This window comes from Herpailurus yagouaroundi, unplaced genomic scaffold, assembly GCF_014898765.1.
Source record: "Herpailurus yagouaroundi ecotype Mexico unplaced genomic scaffold, PumYag 184, whole genome shotgun sequence".
In the NCBI taxonomy this organism is placed as follows: Eukaryota; Metazoa; Chordata; class Mammalia; order Carnivora; family Felidae; genus Herpailurus; species Herpailurus yagouaroundi.
Window position 1 is genome coordinate 36,236,111 of NW_024412415.1, and position 17,785 is coordinate 36,253,895.

Sequence of the window (17,785 nt, forward strand, 5' to 3'; positions counted from 1 at the left end):
AAGCCAAAGAGACGCTCGGTCTCCTTGGAGAGCACCATGGTGGAAAGCAGGAGTGTGGGGACCTGACACCGGTTTGAGAGCCCTGTCTCCTTCCCCAGGCTCCTCTACCATTCTGCCGCTGTGTGGCCTGAAGCAGTTTGCTTAACCTCTCTGAGACTCAGTTTCCTCACCTCTGGGTTGAAGGTTGCTGCGAGTGTTGGATAGGATATTGCAAGCATTTGTGCAAGCACTCTTCTTGCTCGCTGTCTCCTTCTCACTAGCGCCGGTGCAAAAACATCACAGGACACTTGGCCATCCATCCACCCTCAAATCCTCCCCTTCCCTGGCCCCCATGCCCCACGCTGTCCTGATTTTCCCAGGGGCTCTTCCTTGGCCCCGACCTCCAGGGTCAAAGGTCCTCAGCTCAGCCTAGGGTGCTTTCCTCCCTGCGCATGCCTGATCAGGGCAGGCCCTCAATCCAGGGCCTTCGGTGACCGTCTCTATGGACGACGAGCCGGGTATGAGCCCGTTGGGGCGTGTGGAGTCGGTCTCCACACCTGAACTCTGAGTGGGTCTGTGGGTGGAAGCTCTGGCCCAGATCCAGGCAGGTGTGATGGGGTCGTGGAAGCTGCACAGGCATGCAAGATCATCACCCAAGGACAAGGTGAAAAGGTCGGCTGGGGCGTGCTTTGGGGCGCCCTGAGTGATGACCATTCAGGGTGCAGAGGGCGATGGTAAAGACATGCTCCGGAGTGGGAGAGACAAGCTTTCCAAAGGGGAGACCAGTCAATCAAGTTCAAGGGAGATGCCCGTGGCTTTGGAGGTTAGGTGGAGCTGCGGACTGTGCAGTAGAGGGCCCTGAGGGCTGCCTGCCAGGAAGGGGTGCAGGTGAGCACAGAGGCAGAGGAGGTCAGGTGTGGGGCCTCGGCCTGGTGGCCTCGATCTTCTGAGGCCTGGGAAAGCGGATTACCCTGCAAAGCCCCTCGAGCTGACTTCCCAAATCCCCAGTAGTGCTTCTCTGTCACAGTGAGGGTTAACCCCACATATATAAGGGCCGCGCCCCCCCGCCCCCATCCCCTTCACTCCATGATCCTTCCAGAAACTTCTCACTGTCCCCCTTCCCCTTGGGCTCTAAGCCCCAGAGGTGAGCAGGTCTGCTGAGGACGGGTGGTCCCCTCCAGACCAATGCAGGGCTCTCTGCTCTATCCCAGGAAGGAGGCAAGAATGGACGTGGGGACAGGGGACAGGAAAGGCTATTTCCTGGGGATTGCTCTGTGATCTCCTCAGAGAAATCATAATAATAACAGCCCCCATCATTTATTATGCTCTTATTGAGTACCAGGCACTGAAACATGTTGGGAATTCTCTTGGTTTCCCCACTACACTGCAAGACAGGTAGTTTAGTCACCTGTTTTCACAGACGAGGAATCTGAAGCTCAGAAAGCCTAGATCCCTCGCTCAGGGACGTATGGCTGGCCTGTGCGGGAGCAGGGGTTACATCTGGCTCTGTCTGGGCTCTCTCCACGTTCCTTCTGAACCCCAGGCTTGGTTCACAGAGGCGCAGACCCCTCCTTCCATCTCCTCACCTCAGAACCACACTGGGCTCGAGCTGGGAAGCCTGGATCTGGGGACAGCAGGGAGGCCAGCCTGCCTAGGACCGTGAGGCCAAGTCGGAAAGGAGGAGAGGCCACCCGAGACGCCATTGCCAGGCTCAGGAGCTGTGTCTTCACACCTCCCATCCTGCAGGCCCTGCTCCCCGGGAGGGTGAGGAAAATGTTTACGGCTCCTCTTCTGCTCCTCACAGACCTGAAGGAGACTCTCCACCTTGGGCCTCAGGCCTCCCTGCCTCTAGGCCAGCCTCAGACCCTGCATTAGAGCCATTCCCATGCGTGACGGGAGCCACCTCTGTGCTGGACGTGTGGAGAGCCCCCTTCTAGGGGGCCCGAGACCCTCAAATTCTGGGCCGTAAGCAGTCCCTCATCGAGGGCTTGGGTGGGAACCATGAGGGTGGAAAGCTGGAGCCACAGTGAGTGCCACACACATGGAAGCATACAGACACACAGACGCACACACACCTCCCAGACACACACTTGCTCCCAGACACATGCCAAGCAGCTCCAAGAGGTTTAAAGTCCTAGGGGACCTGGAGTCCACACTTCCCTTCAAGATTTGGCATTGAACGGCGAGCAGGTTGAGGGCACAGAGGGGAAGGGACCAGGGGACCCTGGGCAGCCTGGGGGCTGGTGTGGGGGCAGCAAGATCGACGGGCTCAGCGGGCACCTTGGTGACGCTGCAGGTGTGGCTGGTTGATCCCCTGTGGAGACAGTAAAGATTAAGAGGATCATAAGCTGCATCCAGTGCTGCCCTGGGAGAAATCTCCTAGATCCAGAGCCGCTGCTGTGAGGGGAAGTTGGGGCAGCTCCTGAGTTCAGACAGACAGACAGACAGAACAGAGAGGAAAGACTTGGGAGGGAGACAAAGACAGAGGGAGACCACCAGGGCCAGGGAGACAGAGAAGTCGAAATAGAAGAGAGACGGGGGCACCAAGAGAGGGACAGAGGTGGAAAGAGGGGGAGCACGGCTGTGCCCCCTCTGGAGGCCTCCCTCAGGCAGGAAGCGGGGGACCCGCTAGCACCAGGCCCACTGCCTGCGGATGAGTGCCAACATGGCTGCAGCTGTGCCAGCCACTGCGGCTGCTTCCCGGAAGGAGTCTCCAGGCACATGGGGCCTGGGAGAGGAGCCGGCAGGTATGGCTTTCCTGGAGGCAGCATCTGGGCCCTTGGGGGAGCGGAGCGTGGAGGACCTGAGATTTGCAGAGACCACGAAAAAGAGCCCCAAGGTCTGTGGGCAAGAGTGAGGGGACAGGCCAGCAAACCCAGAATCCTAGAAAGAGGGGGGTGGGAGGCAGTCAGCAGAGTCGGGATGGGACAGCTGAACTGATGGGAAAAGAGGGAGAAGCAGCCTTGGGGTGTGGCAGCCGAGCTCCCAGGGATGTGGTCAGGAACGTTTCTGTGGGATGCCAGAGCCTGAAGTCACCTGCAGAGAAGGGATGGGAGCCGGGGCAGTGGAGGCAGAGAGTGTGCTCTTGGAGCCCACTGGCCCCCCCGGAGGAGGCGGTGGGAGGGCAGAAGCTGGCTGGGGGGGTGGGGGGGTGTGTAGGTAAAGGAGGAGAGAGTGCCAGTGTGTTTAAATGTGGGTGGGGACCGGAAAGGGAAGGAGGCGGGGAGGGCTCCCAGAGAAGGTGGGAGGGAGGGGTGTGACCCAGCCCTGCCCCTGCCCCTCAGGCATGGGCCCCTCGCTCCAGTGTCGCGTGTGTGGTGACAGCAGCAGCGGGAAGCACTATGGCATCTACGCCTGCAACGGCTGCAGTGGCTTCTTCAAGAGGAGCGTGAGGCGGAGGCTCATCTACCGGTGAGGGGGGCGGGGCAGGATCCCCACCGGGGTGAGCCCTGCGGGGGGGGGGGGGGGGGGGGGGGGTTTGGGGGGCCCGGGGAGGGGTGGAGGATGTCCAGGGACGAAGGGACTGGAGGAAACGTGTCCCAAAGCCAAGTCCAGGGCCTGGGTGGGGCACTGACACCCTGGGGCTCACCTCCTCCTGCAGGTGCCAGGTGGGGGCAGGGATGTGCCCGGTGGACAAGGCCCACCGGAACCAGTGCCAGGCCTGCCGGCTGAAGAAGTGCTTGCAGGAGGGCATGAACCAGGATGGTGAGTTGGGGAGCCGGCCCGGAGAGCTATATGACAATAGAGACGGGGGCACAGGACTGATGGGGGGTCCTGACCCTTCCTGCCTCCCCAGCTGTGCAGAATGAACGCCAGCCGCGAAGCACAGCCCAGGTCCGGCTGGCCAGCATGGAGTCAGATCCGGAGCGCCGGCTGGAGCCCCTGGGGGCCCCCCTGGCCCCAGCAGGGCCCAGTCCACGGGGCCCCACACCTGTTTCTGCAGCCAGAGCCCTGGGGCCCGGGGCCCTCACACCTCCAGGTCACCACCACTTCATGGCCAGCCTTATAACGGCCGAAACGTGTGCTAAGCTGGAGCCAGAGGACGGTAAGTGGGGGGACGGCTGGGTGCTGGCTGCTGGGTGCTGCCGCAGCAGGCTTTAGCCTCACCCCTGTGGCCCTGAGCGCCCCCTGCCCCTGCCACAGAGCAGCCTCCTCCTCCAACAGCCGATGAGAATATTGATGTCACCAGCAATGATCCCGAGTTTCCCTCATCCCCATACTCCTCCTCATCCCCGTGTGGCCTGGACAGCATCCATGAGACATCGGCTCGCCTTCTCTTTATGGCCGTCAAGTGGGCCAAGAACCTGCCCGTGTTCTCCAACCTGCCCTTCCGGGATCAGGTACACGTGTCGGGATGCACTTGGGTCAGCCGGGTTGGGGGCACATACACCGTCGTGCAGGCGATGGTTGGGGGTGGGGGGGCCTGAAACCTGGGGATGGTGGTGACGGTGTGGGGGCACATGTCTCTGGGTCCGTGTTGGTCAGGGATACGCGTCTCAGGGACGTGACCGTTGGGGGCGCTCACATCTCTGGGCAGAGATGATGGTGGGACGTGCAGCGAGGAGGTGACGCAGAGACCAGGGATTTGAAGGCAATGCCTATGGCCCCCTGGGTCCTCTCTCCCCCTAGACATACCCTCAGGTCCTACAGTCCCTCTGTGTGACAGGGCAGTCTGCCCTCCCATCAGCGGCGTAAGCGGGTGACTCTGGGCTCCCCGGGAGCACGAGTGCCTCTGACCTCAGAGCTCCAGTTTCCGCCTAACCTCTTCACCTGTAGGACTTCCCTCTGAGCGTCTCAAGGGCAAGCAGAGGCGTCACGATAAACCCAGGAAGGGAGGCACACTGAGGGTCTGAGTCCTTGGCCGGTGGTTTGCAAGGAGCGGCTCAGAAGTCAGGCAAAGCCTGCTGAACGCATTCAACTTGGGATGCTTGTGGGGGTGCCCCCGAGGCGGTCCAACTTCCCTCGGCTCTCGGAACTTCCCAAATGTTCCAGCTGAGCCTCTGGGTGGAGGCTATAGTGTCTTGGAGCCTACGCAGCTGGGCCAGATCATACCAAATCCTAGAACTCTGGGCCCCTGGCCAGTGTCGGGCAGAGGTCAGGAGAAGGTCTGGGCATCCGGGACCAAGCCCTTCCTTTCCTAGGGCCCCAGAGAAGGTGGCGGAGGTTGCAGGCTGAGCCGGACAGGTCGTTTCTCAGTCATCACACTCACTGCTTCTTGAGCACAGGTGATCCTGCTGGAAGAGGCATGGAGTGAACTCTTCCTCCTCGGAGCCATACAGTGGTCCCTGCCTCTGGACAGCTGCCCGCTGCTGGCCACACCTGAGCCCTCCGCTGCCAGCAGCTCCCAGGGCCGCTTGGCACTGGCCAGCGCGGAGAGCCGCGTGCTGCAAGAAACCATCTCGCGCTTCCGAGCGCTGGCGGTGGACCCCACGGAGTTCGCCTGCATGAAGGCCCTGGTCCTCTTCAAACCAGGTAGCCCAGTCTTTGCCCAGGCCTTAAAGAAACGCGGTTGGGGTCAAAGAACGACAATGCCAGTGATTTCCTTCTGTCTCTCGCTCTGCTTCCACGGCCCCACATAGCCCCAGGTGGGCGGAGGCTTCTTCCCTGGGGGGCAGGAGGAGAGAGGCACGGGGCCGGCTCATCCCTCCTAAGGGCCCTGGTTGACTGTGGGGGGTGGAGAGGGACCAGAGGGCAGGCTGGGAGAGGAGCTCACTGCCGATGCTTGTTTCTCTCCAGAAACTCGAGGCCTGAAGGATCCTGAGCACGTGGAGGCCTTGCAGGACCAGTCCCAAGTGATGTTGAGCCAGCACAGCAAGGCACACCACCCCAGCCAGCCTGTGAGGTGACCTGAGCGCGTGCCTCCCTGCCCACCTGTCCCTTCTCCTCTTCACCCTCCCCCCACCGCTTTGACATCATCTCTGGGCTGCACTGATCAGATGGCCCAAAGGTCTGAGTTCATCCGGCCCGAATCCAACATCCACTGTGTGCCAGGCCCCAGGAGTAGGGACCAAAATGAGCATAAGACAAAGTTGCTGCCTTCCAAGGATGCCCAGCCCCCCCTCCCAGTGAGCACACTGAAGACGAGAAGCACCCTAGTCAGATACTGAAGTTCAGATACCTGTATCTCTATGTATGTATCTATGTGGGTATCTAGGACAGGAGCCCAGTTCGGAAGGTGTACCAGGTTGCTGCCAAGTGAGGAGGTGGGAGATTAGGCCAGAACAGTGCTCTGGGGCCAGCCTGTCTAGGACTTGAATGTCAGCCAAAGGCCATATGTGATTTGGCGGGCAGACGGAGCCACCGTATGTGTTTGAGCAGAAGGGTGTTGTGCACAGAGCCGGAGTGAGTACAGAGAATATGATCGGGGAGGGCGGTGCACGCTGACCTCATCTGGGGGAGTCCCTGGGGTCCTGCTCTCCAAAAGTGGCCATAGGGAGTGGAAGGGAGAGGACAGTGGCAGGAGCCTCTAGGAGTCAGAATGGGTCGGACTTGGAGCCAGAGAAGAGGTGCTATCGGGCAGAAGAGGGAGTCAAGAAATAAAAGGGGACGTCGGGCAGAGATAGTTTTTAGGGAATATGACCAGGTCTGTTGGAGCTGCAGGGTAACATCTTGTCAGGATGCACTGGGCTAAGCCACGTGCACGGATGATGGCCCGGCCCTGGCTGGGTTTGGGGGCAGGAGCTCCAGGCTGAGAGCGTGGCTGGGGGAGCGTGGGGGCAGGGGCCACGTTCATCCAACACCAGTAGATGCAGTGGAGCCTCGGCATAGATTGGGCCACTTGACCTCCAGGCATCTACTGGCTATTTTAGACCTTATTATCTGCATTCTTTTGGGGTGCCCAGCGGCTGTCTCTGAAGAAGTTAGGTGAACATGAACATCTTCAAATCACCTCTGATCTGAGAAATGATGTCAGGAGGTAACCTCCCTTTAAAAGGAGTCAAAGTATACAAGGAATATATATGGGGTTGTCCAGAAAGATTTCTGCTGCCTATGAGCATGGGGAGAAACAGCTGTTCCTAAGGTGCGACAGAGTGTCCTAAGCACAGTCATCCCAGACACTCAACACATCCAGTAGCCCTCCCAGACTTTCTACTGGGATCAGCTCCCAGAGATGTCCCGGCATATTGGGTTGGTGTCAGATTTCCAATTCTGATTAAGATTTCCTACGTCACCTCTTAGCAGTTCAATATCAACTACAGACAGAAGTGACAGAGAGGTTTTCGGTTCTCTAAGTCCGTGTATTTCAGTTTTTAGAAACTGCAATAGGCAGGAAGAAATACAGTTCCCATCACAACCCAGTCCACACACAGACACTGAAACAAAGTCCCACCGAAAAGTACCTGCACTTACTTTGCAGACGGTGATTTACTCCGTTTCTTTCTTTCTTTTTTTTTTTTTTTAAGGCTTGTGGTGACCCACTGAATTTAATTTCAGACCCCCTAGGGGATGAATTCCTGCAGTGTGAAAAACAGTTTCTCGACTTGACTTTCTAGTTACTTCTTCCTGAAACTCCCCAACTCAGATGAACAAGAAGGGAAGGAGCAAGGGAGAGAGGCAGGACTGCGGGGTGCCACCCACTTGGTGCCCGCAAGAGAAAGGAAGCCCTCGGGTTGGGTGGGCAGAACAAGTCCCACGGATACCTGGCCCATGAGGGAAGGCCTCCCACAGACCTCCATGGTGGGAGTTGAGGGTGGAGCTGCCCCACTTTGGAGCGGCCTCCTTGATGTTGGGCACTGAACCCTGCTGATCCCTCCCGTCTGTCTTGTGGAGCTTCGCCATCCACCTTCCTTCTTTGCACTGGGGACCCTCGCCCTGGCAAATGGTTCTTACTGAAAACTGCAGCTGTTTTGCTTCTGGAGGAGTATCTCACCACAAAAATGATGCTTCAACGTCAGAACACTTTCACTAACGGCTACTCTATCATCCTAACGGGCTTACACAGGGGAATTTATATTCTTACTCAAATATCTATAGTATTGACCACAGCTATCATAATAATCATATATGTGATCGACATATTCATACATAGTATTAATGTAAATAACTCCTCACTTTCCAATCTTGACACATAAACAATATTCACGCACGCTTTCTTATGCCACCGCCCCCATGACTCGTGCTCAGAAGCTGCCGATAAAACTGATGTTGTTCTCTCTCCCGTTCAGGTTTGGGAAATTGCTCCTGCTCCTCCCATCCTTGAGGTTTATCACTTCTGAACGGGTTGAGCTCCTCTTTTTCCGCAAGACCATAGGGAATACTCCAATGGAGAAGCTCCTCTGTGATATGTTCAAAAACTGAGAGACGTGGAACTACCATGGGCACCGCTACTTTGGAAAACAATCTACCAAAGCCAAACATTTGCCCTGTGACTCGGCAATTCCACCTGTAGGTACACGCGTACCAGGCAGAAATGTCCACTAAAAGAGATTATAAGAATATTCATAGCAGCTTTATTCCTAATAGCCCCAAACTGTATTTTGGCAATAGGACGGATTAATAAATCGTGATCTATTCATTTAACGGAAAACAGCAATAAAGAAGAGTGAACTACCAACACATGTGACAACATGGATGAATTTCACAGACATAAAAGTGGAACCAAAGAACCCTTCCAGGCACAGATTCTGCTTATACAAAGTTCAAGAACAGGCAAGACTAACGGATGGTGACAGAACCTGGAATAGTACTTACCTCAGGGGGAGGGAGGTGGGTGGCTGGGAAAGGACCCAGGGGAGCCTTTTGGCATGCTAGAAATGGTTTTTATTTTGACCCAGGAAGTGGTTTCCCAAATCTACTAATTCATAAAAATTAATTGAGCCATGCACTTAAGATTTGTGTACTTTACTGTATTATGTTAAATCTCAATAAAAAAGTGAACAACAACAACAACAAAGAAAACACATGTGGAAAAGGCTCTCCCTTTGAGGACATGGAAGGAATGAGCACAGACTCGTGTTCCATCTGGTTTCCATGCCAAGGCAGAGTCCAGGTGCAACAAATTCAAGCCTAGCTTCAGAAACTCCCACAGGAGCAAAAAGGCCAGCCTCTCTCCAGATGGGGGCCCGCCAGCCCACAGGCTCTCTCAGCCTTTCTCTTCCTGTTCTTCCTCACCCTTCTAGAAACAAAGGTGAGCCCATCTGACTCAAAACCAGGCAGCTACAGGCACTTTTGGGGAAGGGGAATCTCTAACACTTCTTAATTCCTTAGGGAGAAATGCTCAGCCAAGCCTCATCCTTTTCAAAGGCAGACGCAGAACACCTACAAAATGGTAGTAAAGTTTGCTTTACTTTATACCAGGCAGCGAACCAAACGCTGAATGCCCCTGTTATTTAATCCTCACATTAGCTCCGGGACAGGGACCTATCATCCCCATTGATAAATGAAAACCCTGAGGCTTGGAGGGAACACAAACCTTAGTGGGACCCAACTCCTCTGAACTCCGGCACTGCCGCCCCACCACACCCCTCCACTCCTGGAATCGCTGAACAACGCTGTTGCATTTCCTGTCCCCACAGAAGAAATACTTGAAGTCAAGAAGGAAAAGGTCATGTGAGAAATATGTGAAATCCTAGGGGTTCCCTGCCCTTTGGCCTGTGTTATGAATTCTAGCTTGCAGAGATATCCTGCCTTGATGGAAGGAGGTGGTTCAGGACACTCTGCTCTGGAAATGACAATAGCTAGGCCGGTGCCCAGAGAGGAAAGAGTATGGCAAATATTGCCCAGCTTAAGCCCTTCCCACTTGAGCACTCAAACTACTCTGGGTCTTCTAAAAGCATCAGATACGCCTCAGTTATGCAGGCCATTTAATGTCTACAGTGTCATTTTACTATCTAATTGCTTATCAAAAGTTTTAACCATAGGGTTTAAAAGGCCTGCAAACAGAAAGTCCGAGCAAAGGCACTGTAGCAAGACACAAGGGTGAAATACGACCAGATACGCCCCGGACATGTACCCTGTAGTCATGCTCCTGAGAACATAAAGGAGTGCGGAGGTGGCCTGTTGAAGTTCACAGGCTGGTGTCTGGGATGTGTGAGCACAGCAATTCTATATTGGGAGAGAGTGAGATCTCCAGGAGGAAGTCATGGAGAATTAGAGGAGCTACATAAACTGAATTATCTGCTGGCAACCGGCATCAATACCACCCCCCCCCCCCAGGTCTTGTCTTGGTTGCGGAGATGCCAGGAACTACATTTCCCAGGATCCCTTTGCCTAAGGCTCCCTCAGGAAAGGCAGGCACTCACAGGGGCCTAGGAAGGTAAAGGAGGAAGCCATTATTCTCTGGAGGCAGTTGCAGCCAGCTGTGTGGGAAGACGGAGGTTTCAGGCAGTCTTCCTTAGAACTGCAGTAGCTTCGAGGCAAGCTCTTAACTTTGGATCTTTTGGTTGAGATCTGTGTTGGCTTTCTCTACCTTCTGCAGGAGCTTCTCTGATCTTTGTTTTCCCAGTCCTTCCAATGTTTATTGTTAAACTTAACCCTGATTCCTTTTTAAATCCTTCTCACCTGAAATACACTGAGTGGCTCTTGTTTTCCTAATACAATATAGAACTTAGTTGATCTCAAGGATTTACTCAACATTTTGCTGTAAATTGGCCCCACTGAAATTTGGATGGAAAAGAGCTCTCCTTCATTGCATTTAGGGCTGTTGCTAGGGAAGAGGATACTGTGAAAGCTTTTTTGCCCTCAAATCTAGAAATGTCTTTGGTTATGAAGCACATGGAGGTAGTCTCTGTGGCCCTATCTGGGCCTTTCTTTTCAACTGCAGTTTGCAGATTGGAGGGACACTCATCCTCCTGCACCCTTAAGGGACTTTCATGGTAAGAAAGGCAGAGAAAGACCCAAAGATGCCAAGAAGCACCATTCAAATTAATAAATATAACCTGATTGTGGAATCCAGGTGTTGTGGATGACTAGTCTCCATCTTGTGGACATTGTTTTCCCCCAAAATTCAAGCTCCACAGGGTTAGGGAGCTTTGTTTTGTTTGTACCAATTTACCCCAAATACCTGGGACAGTGTTTATGGGTGCTCAGCAAATATTTGTTGGATGAATGGATAAATGGCCACCCAGAACTGGGAGGAGACATACTCAGATAGGAATCCGAGATGCCCACAGACTCAACAATCAGATATTACATGTGTCTGATTTGCTTTCATGGTTATGTCCCTGGCTCTTAGACACTGTACTGCTACCCAATATAGAAGAACAATTAAAAAAACAAAAAAACCAAAAACCAAAAACCAAAAACACAAGGCTCTGGTCTCTTTAGAACTTGTCTCCTTACACCTTTCTGCTTTCTTCATAATTGGGAGGTTTGTTGTAGATTCAGCTATCACAGGGGATGTCTCAAAAATGGCATTTCTTGGGGCGCCTGGGTGGCTCAGTTGGTTCAGCGACCGACCTCAGCTCAGGTCATGATCTCACGGTGTGTGAGTTCGAGCCCCACGTTGGACTCTGTGCTGACAGCTCAGAGCCTGGAGCCTGCTTTGGATTCTGTGTCTCCCTCTCTCTCTGCCTCTGCCCCCACTCATGTTCTCTCTGTCTCAGAAATAAACATTAAAAAAATTTTTTTAATGGCATTTCTAGGTTTTATTTGGCCAACGAAAGACATTTTAAGAAACAATTCACCATCCTTATCATTTTGATGTAAACTTATTGCAAAAATGTAAATATAAACAATGCAAAAAGAAATGGGAAGATGATCTCAGAATTCTAACTAAAAACTGAACAATTTTCTATTTCACCTTCGACCTGGTTTGGCATTTGGGAACCCCCAATCTCCTTCACGTTGCTCATCCAGTATCTAAGCAAGGGCACTTTTTGTTAGGTGCTGGGGATCTAAGAGTCAGCAAGATAGGCACACTTCTTGCCTTGAGAAGCTTAATCAAACAGATTTTTGATGGCACAAATACTGGGCTCTGTTGAGAATACAAGACATCTAACCCAGTTCAAGGGGGAGGCGTAAATTTCCAGTAAACTTCCCTTTACACAGACACCTGAGAGTCAGCAGGAGTTATACAGAGAAGTAAACCCGAGGAAGGGAACTCATTTACAGATGAGAAAACTGACACCCAGAAAGGGCTCTCAACTTTCTCCAAATCACAGCCAGAACAAAAAGCACAACCTAGGCTTGAATTCCTGGGCCCACAGCAGATATTGCTACTTCTTCACAGTCTTTTTGGTGAGGATCCTAAATGTAGACTTGCGGTCTTGGCTGTCCACCTAGCTCTGAGCTGATTAAATGGAAGTCTTAACAGCTGGCAGCTAGCATCCATTACAGAAAACTAACAGCTTGAATCTCACCCTTCACTTGAATTCAGCTGAGTTCCAGTAATTACTGTTTCTGTACTTTGCCAACTGCTCAGTCCTTTCCTTAAACAAAAACCACTGGAGTGGGACTGGAGTGAGTTAGGGTGGGAGCCAGGATGGTCAGAAAACAAACCACACGGATTGCTGCTTCTGGAAGCTTTGTTCTTTAATGAGCCACGGGGTGATTTGTTCATCAAGCTGCTTTTGTGTAGCTATACAGTGCATATTCTGAGTGACACAAACTGCACTTCATACAGATGATGTCTTGCTCCCCCACCTCCAAAAAAAAAAAAAAAAAAAAAAAAAAAAACAACCCAAAAGGAAATTACAAAGTGCCTGTTGATTGCATCAGGAATGTAATCAGTTCCGTGGGTGAGATAAATCATTCTTTTTATAGAATTATTCTGTTAAACAGTAAAATGATATATTTCACAGGATATGTCCTTTTACAATACATAGTCTTAAAAATTTACACTCAGCATACTTATAAATTACTTTAAATCCATTAAAATAATATAATACTAATCTGTAATCCACACCTTTCCCCTAGTAAATACAATTACTTGGTTCAAAAGGTGCAACTTTTATATGACCTAAGAGGGCTGATAAACAGGCATTAAGTATATAGATGGATAGCAAGGTGATAGGCCCCTTAAACAGTTTTAGCCAAGAGACCAACAAGACCAAATAGATCCATCTCCACATTCTTCATCTTGCTGTTTCCTTTAACACCAAATCAAATGTGGGAGTGGTTCCAGAGAAAAGTGGTTAGAAATATTTTAGGGGCACAGAAGAACAGAGGACTTCCTCAAACACCAGGGACTTTTACCACCAAGCCTAGCATGGTGTTGTTGGGGGACAGTGCTGGAGAACTGTCACAAAATATGGACAGACATAACACATTTGTCAACACAGAATGACGCATGCCCCATGCCTAGCTCCCACCACAGGGGAGAAGAGAGGAGGATTAGGAAAGCCATCTGGACTGTTTCATTTTAAAATAAAAACCCTCTTAGCTTTGAACACATCCTGAGAATACTTTCTTCTCTAGTTCACCAAAGTGCTTATAAAAGGTACACATTCGTTAGTTACAGTTAAAAAATCGTGGCCCACGGTCACTGAAGTGGGCCTGCAGAACCTTGCCGGAGCTCCTCTTTTCTTCTAGGCCCCCCGTCCTCGGTCTTTGACAGTGAAAACAACCCTACTGTCACGGAACAAAGGAAGTCTCCACTAACCTCCCAGCAGGGTTAAGAGCTGCACCAGGTTTCCAAAGCATGAGAAGGTAGGGGTCTGGTATCCCATCCCTTCTTCAGGTCCCTGTCTGTGCAAGGCCCATACTGGGAACTCTCTATCTCCCTTTGTGTTTCCAGAAGGCCAGAGTGGCAAAGTAAATAAAATGGCAGGAAGTACAGAGTGTGTTAAGCATGCCACCTGCCTGATCCTTGCTGTTGAACAGATTTGCTTCACTTAATGATACACAACATAACCCTAAAATTATACTTCTCTGCTTTTATTACATTTTCCATGATAAAGGATATGTTGGCTTTAATGGGGAGAAGTGAAAATCTGGGCTTTGTTTGGGGCTGGGAATGTGTGATATGAACAGAATTTCTCTGTATTCTGGAGTACGGGCTCCAGATGGGGGGCTGCCCCACTGATGCCACGCAGGGATTTTGTTTGTGGCATCTGAGAGCAGAGAAAAGCAAAGGAGAAGCAATAGGAAGCATGACTTTGACACATATTAAGGGTTAACATCTTCATTGTAAGTGACTGTAATACAGCGTCGCTTTGTGGTGACAACTTGAACCATGGAGAGGACCAGTTAAGATCAGATGGAAGAAGATACAGCACTTGGTTCTGACAGCTTTTAAGAATTATGGCTTCAACTCTTTATCAGGCCAGCAACACCTGTTATCCTACGAGAAGAAAAGCTTTCTTTCCTTCAAAGGGAGGGTCCCACACCTGCTCTCCATTCTTAACATTTGTGTGGATCTCTCCTCCCCACCATCCTCCATTCTGGCAGTCTGTTAAATAACTAGAAATCCACAAATCTAGCAACTGAAAAGCAAGTATTTTTTATTTAATTTTATCCAAGTTCAGGTTTCAGGTCCCTGAGAAAAATTATAAAGTCTCTTATCATCCACTGCCTAGTTCCTATAAAGTGACCTACCTATAATGAGTAGTTTCTTTTTTAACTGCCAAAAACTTATTTTGCAAACAAACAAAATCCGCAAAGATTTAGAAGGGAGAACATATGCTGAGATGTGTCCTCCAGGCTGTTCCTCAGGGCCAAAGGACTATCCGACAAGGGTAATATCTTTTTTGTATAGTATTTAACCAATGTTCTGGAGCAAGTGGAGAGTAGCTGTGAATGCCCAGGAGGACACTCCTCTCCCCGGAATCCTGAAGCAGACCTGTGTGGCCCGGCAAGGGGCCCTGAGGCTCCAGCAATCCCACTTGGACATGACCACGCTGAGGGGCTGGGTTTTCCTCTAGGAGATTCTCCAAAATTCAGATTTTTAAAGGCTTTAAATTTATTACTCCTCGGCACAAACAAGGTGGCAGATGTTTGCGGGATATAAAATCTAACATTTACTCACAGCCATCATCATTCTGGAGATTTAAAAAGATTCCTTTCCCTAGCTCATTTCTGAAACCAAACCAGGGAGAGGTAAGACTCCTGCTACCTTTAGCTGCCACTCAGAATGATGTTCCAAGTCCGACCTCTGGGGCTTGACAATAACCACTGAGGCAGTGACATGAGGTTCAGTGTTGTGTAACAGGAGAGACTCTGCCTTAACAAAAATCTAAATATTTCCATAACTTCAAATTGAAGAAGTATGAAAAGAAAGAATAACCAAAATTCAGGTTACAGATGGTAAAGGCTCTTTTTCAGAACAGTGCATGTGGTAGTTAGACAAGATGCATTTAGTAACTTTAAAAATAAACATTTTCACATACTTATCTCAAGAAAGAGTATCATGTTTCATTTTCCATATATTATAAATAGCAAAAACAGATTTCTAATCCCACAAATGCTAAGAAGCTTAAAATACTATTATTATAGCTCAGGTGTGTGGAGACACCCAGTGGTGAAAAAGATGGTTTGATTTTTCCCTCAACCCAGGGATAGTGGCTCTCACCCCTATCCAATGGCCCCTAATCTGTGGGAAGAAACTCCATGGGAAGGAGGGAAGCATAAAGTTAAAAAGAAATATGCATACTATACATATATATTTACAGTAAACTTCAGTAACCAGAATATTAACAAAAATAGCTTCAAGTAGTCCTTGATTTTTCTTTCATCTATTTAATACTGATGGTCTGAGGAAAAGAAGATAATAGTTAGATGGTTATATTAAAAACTTTTTTATTTTTTGGCAGCTTTCTGTTAACACTTATTCATGCAGTGTTGTGTATAAATGTTTTGGGAGACGTGATTAAATGGTCACATTATTTGTCTGAGTTTATGGTGGAAATCCACCAGCAAATGAACAGGTTTGTTTGTGATCTTCAATTTAATCTATATGAAGAGAAAGGCCTGGGTGGATTAGGATGAAACCCTCATGTTTAGGGATCACCATGTCTCTGATGAGACTTTTAAAAAAAATCAGAGGAACCTAATCCTAGGACCAGGAAATATGAGAAAAGTAGGCTACTGAAACTTGAGCCCATGCAGTATGTTTGGCAAGAACTAACCAGGAGTGAAACCAGCATTGATTATTATGACACTGAACATCATCAAAAAACAAAACATGTACTCTCTTCTTCATTGTGTAACCAGATGTCTGAGGCATGCTCTGATGGCTTCATGGAAACAATTACTTTTTTACTTTCCCCAAAATATAACATGGAGTGTTTCTCAAAAATCTTAAAATAGAGGGCTTAGGCTTTTTGTTTATAAATCCTTGGAAAAAAATTATATTCTGCTCAAGCTCCTAACTATCCCAAAATAAACCCAAAGGCTTTTGCTTTCATGGTTAAGAAAGATTTATATGTTTTCTTTCAATGTCAGAAATCAGCGGGTCCCTCAGGCCCACCATGTCCCCTCCAGTTCAACACCCACATCTGGGAAGGAAAAGAAGACGGAGGAGAGGCAACTACAAAGACCTCACAACTGGCCCAAATCCCCAGGCCCTTGGTGGCTCTGTTTGGTGGAATCTCCAGTCAAATACAGCAGCCAAGGCACAGCTGGCACCATCCCCAGCAGGCTTCAAAGGGGCTTTTCTGCTTCTGCAGGAGGCCCAGGAAATTAGCACACAAGTTCTCAGTTGTATGCTTGGGCAAGAGGCAGGACCACAATTAGGATGGACTATTGTGGACAAGGTGATGAGAAGAGGCCCCGAAGAGGAGGTGTGTTTACCACTCTGTAGCCATGACGGGACATACAGCTGCCAGTTCAGACCATAAACTCGTTATTTCCAAAGAGTGCTAGCTGTTGGGTGGAGCTGCAGTCTGGGTCCACAGTTTTCCTGCGGCCAGACAAGACTGTCCCTTCTGGGGTCTCTTTGGTTTTCTGAGGTGAGTTTTTCACATTCTTTAATTTTTGTTTGCCCTTTTCAGGGTTGAAGGTTCCTCTGCTGATGAATTGAGGCCTGTCTTCCAGGGATCTGCTCTGGCCCAGTGGCCCTTCCATTCCCAGGACCTCCCCAGCTGAGGCAGCTCGGTAGAATGGAGATTTAGAATAAATCTGAAATCGTTTTCTGGTCCCATGAGAAGATGCAGTGCTAGATGAACATAAAGTAGAGACTGAAGAGTCCACTGAATCCAAAGAGTCTTCCTGCTTTTTTAGCTGCTTTCGGAACTTGCTTGAAGATTCAGACTTGCCAGCTGCCTTCAGGGAGCTAAGGGCTAAGCTTCTCTCTAATTCAAAGAAGAGATCAAAGCTATAAATGACAATTTTCTCTAAAGCAAATCATTCCATAATGAATCAGTTTCATCATTCCCATGTGAAATTGGGTGGGCTGAGGTCTGAAGGGTCCAAGCTGACCTACTTTGTGCACAGTCACAACTTGAGAAGCTATCCATTTCTATGTAGGTCATTTCAGAATCAACCCCAAGAAGTCTGGAGTTCGACTATGCCATTAGGAGAGGCCTACAACTGTCACTATCATTTAAAAAACTGCCAGGGTATGTAGTAATTCTTCGTCTCCCTGAGACATGCCAGGTGGTTAAATACCTCCTTTGGTATAACCCCATCTCTCAGCAGGGCACAATGCCTGTAACTACCTCTGGAACATGGATCATGGGTAAGACGACATGTGTTGTTACTATGGGTTTTTCTCTGTGGTAAATCGAGGAGAAAACATTAAATTGACAAAAAGCTGCATTGCATTAAAGGCTTGGTGTAATGAACAGTATATAATGGAAGTTTCACAAAGATTAGTACATATTTAACTCCTTAGGACTTTGTCACCTTCTCACATAAGGTTAGGCATTCTTGAAAGGGATTTTGTCTTATTAGCTTGGGAATCCTTACTCCTCCTTCACAAAAAAAATCT

The 17,785-nt window shown here is 49.9% G+C and overlaps 2 protein-coding genes across 12 annotated transcripts in view; one reads left to right on the top strand and one right to left on the bottom strand.

Moving 5' to 3' along the window:
• Positions 1-2,225: 2,225 nt before the first annotated feature.
• On the top strand, positions 2,226-8,865 carry NR2E3 (nuclear receptor subfamily 2 group E member 3). Of its 3 annotated transcripts, none has more exons than XM_040493137.1 (8): positions 2,226-2,726; positions 3,264-3,390; positions 3,581-3,684; positions 3,776-4,024; positions 4,102-4,319; positions 5,205-5,451; positions 5,716-5,821; positions 8,145-8,865. In XM_040493137.1, the coding sequence occupies exons 1-8, from the start codon at positions 2,633-2,635 to the stop codon at positions 8,275-8,277; spliced, it is 1,278 nt and encodes a 425-aa protein (XP_040349071.1). In that variant the 5' UTR covers positions 2,226-2,632; the 3' UTR covers positions 8,278-8,865. The 3 variants fall into 3 exon arrangements, with proteins under 3 accessions (XP_040349071.1, XP_040349072.1, XP_040349073.1); XM_040493138.1 differs by having other exon boundaries at positions 2,228-2,726; positions 4,123-4,319; XM_040493139.1 differs by having other exon boundaries at positions 2,237-2,726; positions 4,144-4,319.
• Positions 8,866-12,425: 3,560 nt separating this feature from the next.
• Positions 12,426-17,785, bottom strand: part of MYO9A (myosin IXA) — a 293,601-nt gene continuing 288,241 nt past the window's right edge. For all 9 annotated transcript variants that reach the window (XM_040493142.1, XM_040493145.1, XM_040493146.1 and 6 more), the window contains one exon: positions 12,426-17,147. In XM_040493142.1, coding sequence (XP_040349076.1) covers positions 16,684-17,147 — 464 coding nt within the window. In that variant the 3' untranslated portion in view covers positions 12,426-16,683. The remainder of the gene's footprint in view (positions 17,148-17,785) is intronic.

Coding starts and splice junctions, on each gene's coding strand:
- NR2E3 (XM_040493137.1), top strand. CDS start 2,633: ATGAGTGCCAACATGGCTGCAGCTGTGCCAGCCACTGCGGCTGCTTCC. Junction 2,727..3,263: donor CCTGGGAGAGGAGCCGGCAG/GTATGGCTTTCC, acceptor CCTGCCCCTCAG/GCATGGGCCCCTCGCTCCAG. Junction 3,685..3,775: donor GGAGGGCATGAACCAGGATG/GTGAGTTGGGGA, acceptor CTGCCTCCCCAG/CTGTGCAGAATGAACGCCAG.